An 8,382-nucleotide genomic window follows, 5' to 3' on the forward strand; every position below is an offset into this window, starting at 1 on the left:
CTCCCGAATTTCTTCTTAGAGCCCTGCCAGCAGAAAATAGTTTGAGGAAGGCTGTTGAAAAAAGGGATTCAGATATTCTGCCGGGAGATCTCCCAAAGTTACATGCCATCTCCAAATCACACAGGTCTTTTTCCCTGAGGAGAACTGCTGCTTTGCATGGTGGGTTTTATGACAGCTGAGATGAATACTTTCTTGTTCTGCTTAGGCAAGGAATTGCACACACAGAAATGAAACTAACTTCTTATTTAACAAGTATTTAAAAAAAAAAACAAGTATTTTATGAGTAAAGCCTGAGTCAATGGACCGGAGGTCAGATTCAGTCTAAAGCAGCTTCATAGAATCATAGAGTCAGAAGGGACCTCCTGGGTCATCTAGTCCAACCCCCTGCACTATGCAGGTCACTCACATCCCAATCGCTCATCCATCTATCTATGCATTAATCCACCCCAAGTCATCCTGAATGTTTGGAAGTATTCAACGCCCATAATAGACATTCTACAAATGTATCATCGCTGTTTTTAACCTGTCACTCTTTTTTTGAATTAATTTTAAGTGTAAATTTTTATCTATTGTAATTTGTATTTTATGTTTTGTTGTACACTGCCCCGAGCCAGCTCTCTGGGAGGCTGGTCTAAAGATCAAATAAAATAATCTAAACTATCCATATAATAAATAAAAATTAGATGGGAGACTAACAAGAATGGCCAGGGTTGCTATGCAGAAAACACTATGGCAGGGGTGGCCAAACTGTGACTGTCCAGATGTCCGTGGAATACAATTCCCATGAGCCCTTGTCAGCATGGCTAAGCAGTAGGGGCTCATGGGAATTGTAATCCATGGACATCTGGACAGCCACAGTTTGTCCTCCCCTGCCCTACAGGGTCACAATAAGTCCGCTGAGACTCCACCGCCCCTTACCCACCGGTCACACTTGGTCACATGCCACCCAATCTCCCATCTGATTATTACTGCTTTATTCTTCAATGTATGCCACATGACACTGTTTTAATGTTTTTGACGTTCGCTGCCTTGGGGAGGCCCTTTTTGGGAAGTAAGGCAGCAAAGAAATGTTCTAAGCAAATAAAAGAAGCGTTACGGGCGACTCCTCGCCCTCCCCTTTTGTCCAGGTCCTCAAGGGTTGGGCTTGCGTGTGTATGAACTGCCTGCAGTGCTCCCAGGGGGCACATTCGACAGCCATGTTCACGGCCTTTGCTCTTCCGCAGGTGTGTCCATCCTCGGGGAGGAGTGATTCAAAGCGTGTCTTCCCGGAAACCTGGCTCAGGTGTGCAGTGCACCCGGCCAGTGGAACCATGGACAGGTGTGCCCCCGCCGCAGAACTGGTCATCGCCACCGGAAGTGGTGGATCTCACACTAGACGAAGACAGCAGGCGCAAATATCTACTGTAATGCGACTTCACTGTGTTTTTAGTCTCTTAGCCTCCCTCTTCCCTTTTGGGGCGCAGAAGTTCACGCCGCTGCTCTCGGCATTCTGGAATTCAGGCTCTCGCTGGAACGTTTCCCCCTTCCCCCCAGACCCTGTTGAACTTCCTTGAAATAATTGACCCTCTTCCGTCGCCACGGGGAGCGCCCCCCTTCCGGAAACCTTAACGGCACTAAACTTCCAGTGACAACTTCCACGTTTTCCATTGCGGTGTGCTTTTAATTTTAGGGTCTTTGTTCACGGAAACAGCGGACACGTGCTCCCGCCACCCTGCACCTTTTCGAGCCGAATGATTTTCTTCTTTTTAAACGCGCCACTAAAACAGATTTCCCTCCGGAGGCAAGGCTTCGTTTCCCTCTCCCCCTGGTGAGGTTAGCATTAAATACATCTTTTTGCGGCTTTCGCCGTCCCTGCCGCGATCGTAGGGTGACCGTGGATGCTGGGAACTGTGGAGCGTGACTGGAGGCGGTTGTAGCACAAATCGATTTGGTCGCAAAGCCAATGGGGCTCTCTTAGCGCAAACGGCCTGTCATGCTGCTTTGTTTAAAATTCGGAAGATTGTCCTCGACATCATTTGTAGCTTTGCGTTCACGGGGGTCAACGCCGAGTCTTCTAATCATGTTTTTACCGCTCTCCGGACTACCGTACTGTTACTGGTCAACTGGCCTAGCTTGGTACAGCCTGGAGGTTTTTTTTTCATACAAAGACGGGAAAAAGAAAAGCACAAGGAATCAAAGGCACCAGTACTTAATTCTGACCGCACGTTTTCTCACGTTAAGCTTTAAAGGTAAGGGTCGCTCTAGAAGTTTGTAGCTCCGCGTGTGAAGACCCGTTGTCCTAGAGTGACAGAACTAGGATGCCTCTCTTTGGCTTGGGGCCACGTCTGTCATTCACGCGGTCCAGCTCTTCTTCTCTCCTGGAGAGAAGGACCCAACCGAGGAGGAGGCCAGGGGCTTGGGCTTCTTACTTTCTGTTCGAGAGGAGTGCTGGTGCTTTCTCCGGGATGCTGTGGGGAGAAGGGCCAGTGTGGTTCCTACTCAGGGTTGCTGTACTTTTTCTGTGGTAGATGGAGCAGGGGGAGACCTCTGGGATACCTTCTGGCTGCGCTGGGAGTCATTGGAAGGGATTCCCCGAATTTTTCATTTTCATTCCAGAATTTTTTTTCATTTTCATGCGTGAAATCGACGCGAACCCAAGTAGGATTTCCTCAGACGTGGGTCACTGCCGTGCCCCTCTTCCTAGGGATGCCCCCCGGTGGCAACCAGTGAATTCTGAAGCAGCCACCTCAGCTGTATCCGTGTGTGTGTGGGGGGGGGAGGCGGGTCCCAGTAAACAGAGGCAAAACCCCTTCAGTGTCATCTTTGACTATATTCTGAGATGCGGCATGATGCAAACAGCCTGGTAAGGCCGTTAGAGTATTGGCCTAGGACCCAGACTGGAATCCCTGCTCTCCAGTGGAAGCGCACCGGGTGACCTCAGACTATTCGCCCTCTCTCTCACCCCAACCGACCTTGCATGGTTGGTTAAAAGGGAGGAGAACATCGTCAGCCATTCTTGGTCCCTGTTGAGAAGAAAGGAGGTTGTCCGTGAAGTAAACCAAATGAAGAATTATACACCTTTGCCTTTAGAACAACGGGGGAAACTGCCCCCCATTTTGCGGAGAGACCTTGAAATCTGTGGGTCTTAACATTTTCAAAACTTTGGCTTTGACTTCTGGATGAAGCAGAGCTGCGTTTCACCATCCTCTTGGCTTAAAGAGACTTCTCTGGGGCAGACACCTTCTGCGAGACTTTAGCATTTGTTGTTAGCCGAGAGATTTTGGCTTTCCTTGCTCCCTACTTTCTTTTTCCCTGAGCTGTCAGCTGAGCCTCTGCCGTTGTGTCCCTTGTGCCTAGTTCCACTCAACTCCCACTAAACGCGGGGTTTCCTTCATTAGTCAAAACCCCTGCTCCTTCTAGGCGGGTTTGTCATAATGTGGCGCGGATCCCAACCACCCATGCGGATCACCAGTAGGAGTAATTAAGTGGCGTCTATACAAGTTAGGGGAATGACACAAAACAGATCACCCACTTCCCCCTACACACACACACCCCACTTACAGAAGCAATAATTGGCCCATGCATCCTCACAAGTGAGTACTGAGAGGATGAATCAAGACCTGGCCATAGGTTTTACTTGTTTTTTTGCATGAATCTAAAACCAAACTTCCACATTGCTCACTACCGCATCCGTGTAATCCAGTTTCACACGATTACATCTCTCTGGAAGAGGCCAGTCTGCAGCTAACATCTCGGTTAACCGTGCAGGTCTCTCCTTGGGGCATCGTAGCTTGGCTGAACCCACGTTGAACTCTTTCTGCATGGGGTTTTGCCCGCCGGTTTAGACTGCCGACTCCATTTTGTTTTCACGCCTGCTGCAAACGTCATCCAACCGGTCAGTTGAAACGTAGCTTGGGATGGGTCTGCTTTCAATGGGCTAGTTCCAGGGGCCGGAGGCTTCCTTAGTAGGTCTAGAAACGTGGCAGTTGTTTCTGTCATACTGACGCTCTTCCGGACGGAGACGAGCAGTTCTAATTGGCATACAAAGTGGGGGAAATGCATCTTAACAATTTAGTAATCCCCCTTCTGCAGAGAAGGATGGCGATATCTCCCCCCCCTCCTCATCATAATGTGAAAGCCAGATTTTATCTCTTAATAATATCCTTTGCTTGTGAACTAGAGGCAGCAGAGATCCTCCTCGTGACACCAGATAATATTTTGTAATCATGGAATTAAAAAAAAAATCTAGTAGCTCCCACAGAGAATGTTAGTATGTTCCATCCCTCACCTGGACCGGTGGAATGTGTTCTTCCAGCAAATCGCATGTGCAAATACTCCCTTCCGCCCTGTAGAAAGCTAGGCTGGCATTCCCCTTCCTGATTTGCTAGCTGCACCCCTGTGTGTGGCAGGCAGGGATTTTCAGAGAGAGCCTTGGCACCAGGGGTAGTCAACCTGTGGTCCTCCAGATGTTCATGGACTCCAATTCCCATGAGCTCCTGCCAGCGTTGGCAGGAGCTCATGGGAATTGGAGTCCATGAACATCTGGAGGACCACAGGTTGACTACCCCTACTCGGAACTATGCTCCTCCATCCCCCCGCAGACTCATTCTAGAGCGGACAGGTGAAGAAGATGGAGCCCTATGCGATTCTGCACCTAGGACACCGTGGGGAAGGGTGTCCTTGGCCCTGTATTGAAATGGACAGTCTGTAAAATGAGTGTGCAGACTGGGGGTGGGGGGACGGGGCTGGACAAACAGCTCCTTGTGCGCAGAGAGATGCCCTCTCGACCCCCCCGCACAACAATTTCTTGAAGCCATCATCAGTCCCTGCCAATCTAGGGGCCTCTCTCTCTCTTTGTCCCCCTCGCTAATTCTGTCACTCGCACGTGTCATAAGTGAGCGCCGGGCCCCAGGCTCTTCCTCCCCCACCCCCGTTTGCAGGAACTCCCGCCCCCATGGCGCTGTCCCAGGCGACTGCAGTCACAACACATGTCCGAACCCCGCAAGGGGGGGCCGCAAGCAGCAGGGAAGAGGACAGACAATCACACGGGAAAGACCCGCTCGCTTCCGGAGCTTGTGCGCGTCCCGCAACCCCCAGGGATGGCGTCACAAGGAATCCACTCCCAACGAAAGCACATAAGGGAGAGGAGAAGCAGGGTAGCCAAGACCGCCCGTCTCCTAACGCCGCATCGTACTGTTTCAAAGAAGTTGTCTTTCCGAATGCGGAAATCGGTGTCTGGTTAGGGGACGTTACCGGCCTCTGGTGGGCTCACTGTACTGTCTCCTGCAGTGGCCAGCGTCAGCATCAGAGGACCACGGCTCGTGACCCTTCCTTTGAAAAAGAAAAGAGAGAAGCTATTTTTCTTTTCCGTTTGTATATGCTGTGACTTCCATGTAGATATAAAGATTGGACTGCATCCTCACCAGACTTCCTCCCATCGTGCACTGTTGGCGTTTCCCTTTTGTTCTGTTTGTCCGTTTCCAAAGGAATCATGCGTTTTTAGCTTGATAACGAGTTTTCTTTCTTTTTTTTTTTAATTTAAAAAAAAAAAGACACTACACATTTCTCTTGCTCTCTTTTCGAATCTTCAAAGGCAATGTCGTGAAAGTCAAGAGAGAGAACCACAATCACTGGATCGCTAAGAAATGAATTTCTTGTTTCTTCCCTTCGTCCCCTTGTGTCGTCCTTGTTTTGGATTTTCTCTTCGTATCCGAGAGAGCAAAGCGGGTCTCCGAGACCGACCTTTGCCGTCTTCTCGGCCGATCAGCGAAATTGTAGCCGTTGTATGGCTAAGAAGCAGTGCACTTGAGAGTTCAGACCAGGCCTGCGAAATGCGCTTCTTTCTGCGCCAGCACGGGGCATCCGCACACGCATGTTCACTTGCTCGCGATTCACGAAGCCCAGCCGGCCAGGTCTTCAAGACGGTTTGCATTTTTTGGCCGCGCCAGCTTCCTGAACACCTGGCAGGCTGCCCGACCCCCCACCCCCCAGCCCCAGCTGGCGGGCTGCAGAGTGTTTTTGTGACAGGTCTGGTTTCAGTCGCTCTGCTCATTTGCCGGAGTTCAAACTTGGAATCTTCCACAAGGGAGACAAGAAAAAAGAAAAGATTATTATTTTTTGCTTAGAATTTATTGTTTTCGATTGTGTAACGTTTTGAGTTTAAAAAAAAAAATGTTCTTTTTAACACTCGTTCTCATTTCCATCTAGTATCCAGTGGTCTTTGGAGAATTAAAAAAGGATGATAATAATTAAAAAAAACAAAAACAGAGTGTTATAAAAAATATATATATTTTTGGTGCAAGCTGAGACTTTCTGTTTTTTTTTAAACAAGTCTGTAGCATAAAGTTTAAACTATTTTAAGACAAAATAAAAAATAGAGTGGATTATTTAAACAAGATCACCCTCTGTAGTTATTTTGTGTGTGTGTGTGTGGGGGGGGGGAACATTGAGTTCTTTCACTTAGATGGGTCTTGCTGATACCACGGGGGAATTTGGGGTGGCAAGAAAAAAATGTAGGCTTCATCTCGAACCCCCTCCCATCTTTGCGCCGTCACCAGCAGCCGGGGCAAATGGACGCGTTTCCCGGGGGGGGGGGAGCAGCCTAGGCCTGTGATCCCCAAACATTTTGAGCCTGCCAGCGCAGTTGGAGTCCTGACGTGGCACGTTAGGCCAAGCGACCGAATGGCTGCCACAGGAGGTAGGGGCAGCCACAGAAATGATCACCGTTTCACTGTGGCTCACCGGGAGGGCGGTATCTAAACTGAATGAATAATTAAATGTCAGCCACACAGTGTGAACCTTGTGCCGCTGCTGCCAAAACATTTGAAAAAAAAATGTTCACAGCCAATCACATCTCCGATGGCCCATCCGCAACCTTGCAGGCTTGAAGCCCTACCTGTCCCTGCCCACTTCTTGGAAACATCTGGCGAGCGTCCTGGTGCCCTCGGGCTCCACACTGGGGACCTCTGGCTTGCATGCTCCAATCCTGGTTGTCGTTTCCAAATTAAACATGTTTCCCTTCGTGGTTCTCGAGACTGGGAGGGGACGGGACGGAGGAAGAGGGTAACTAGTTTCGACCGAATCCGAAGGTGCAGTTCTTGTGCCCCTTCTTGACTGGCAAACGGCATTTTGAACACAGAATCTGTGGAGATGGGGAGTTAGAGACTGGGGGAGGGGGGGGGAATTCCTAGCCTGATCTATTGGCCCCTTGGAGATATGGTCTTTCTGAACCCTTCTATCCTCTGACTGGCACCCTCCAATCCATCGGTTGCTTGCTGCCAGGTAGCCCGTGCAAAGTCACCCAGGTTGAACCAGCATCCACTTACCTGTTCCTTGACCCACAGCTCCTTCAAGTCCCAAAGGGCCAATCCATAGCCCTGCTACCCCCTGCTGCTATTCGCTGCTAGTTGAGAATTCGTTGGGGACCACAGCTGCCAGCTACGTTTATTGTTAGCAGTAAGCTGGACACCACAGGGAATTTTTTTTGGGGGGGGGATTCAGAAACTCATTTAGATTCTCCCCCTCTAAGGGGTCTGTGTGAGCTGCTTTCTTTTCTTCCCTCCACTCCCTTTTTCTCTTTCATGGATGCTCAGCTCTCAACATTTCATTCCCTGGGGGGCATATTGAGGCCTCATCAAACTGCTGTTAAAAGTGTGTGTGTGTGGGGGGGGGTTAAACACAGTGCTGATCCCTACTTTGTCTGTGAAACAGCTTTTTACTTCTGTATGGGGATCTGCTACTTTATTTGTAGATAGAGCGGGGATGGGGGAAGACGAAGAAGAGTTGGTTCTTATATGCCGCTTTTCTCTACCAGGAGTTTCAGAGCGGCTTACATTCGCCTTCCCTTCCTCTCCCCACAGCAGACACCCTGTGAGGGAGGTAAGGCTGAGAGAGCCCTGATATTACTGAAGAAGAAGAGTTGGTTCCTATATGCTGCTTTTCTCTACCCAAAGGAGTCTCAAAGTGGTTTACAATCCCCTTCCCCTTCCTCTCCCCACAACAGACACCCTGTGAGGGAGGTGAGGCTGAGAGAGCCCTCATATTCCTGCTCGGTCTCAACAGCTTTATCAGTGCTGTGGCGCATCTAAGGTCACCCAGCTGGCTGCAAGTGGAGGAGCGGGGAATCAAAACTGGCTCGCCAGATTAGGACCCTCCGTTCTTAACCTCTGCACCCAAGCTGGCTCTGGATGCCACGAAAAGATTTACCGGCCCACTTCCACCCTTTAAGGCTGTCGTAAAGAGACGGGAGATGTCTCCCCAGGGCCCCTTTGCAGGTGGGAGCTGAAGTCCATTCCTTGCATTTGCTGAAATTCCCTTCAGGCTGCAGCCAACTGAGAGCAAGCCCATGGCATTTCCAAGGCTTCAGACGCGGTTTTCCATTGCCTGACCCTGGGCAGCAAACTG

At 49.9% G+C, this 8,382-nt stretch overlaps 1 protein-coding gene across 1 annotated transcript in view; it reads left to right on the forward strand.

The window, feature by feature from the left end:
- Positions 1–6,376, forward strand: part of ARK2N (arkadia (RNF111) N-terminal like PKA signaling regulator 2N) — a 64,336-nt gene extending 57,960 nt beyond the window's left edge. The window contains exons 6-7 of the mRNA XM_077346715.1: positions 1,224–4,422; positions 4,536–6,376. Of these exons, the coding sequence (XP_077202830.1) occupies positions 1,224–1,407 (184 nt within the window). The 3' untranslated portion in view covers positions 1,408–4,422; positions 4,536–6,376. The remainder of the gene's footprint in view (positions 1–1,223; positions 4,423–4,535) is intronic.
- Positions 6,377–8,382: the final 2,006 nt, after the last annotated feature.

This window comes from Paroedura picta, chromosome 7 (genome assembly GCF_049243985.1).
Source record: "Paroedura picta isolate Pp20150507F chromosome 7, Ppicta_v3.0, whole genome shotgun sequence".
Lineage (NCBI taxonomy): Eukaryota > Metazoa > Chordata > Lepidosauria > Squamata > Gekkonidae > Paroedura > Paroedura picta.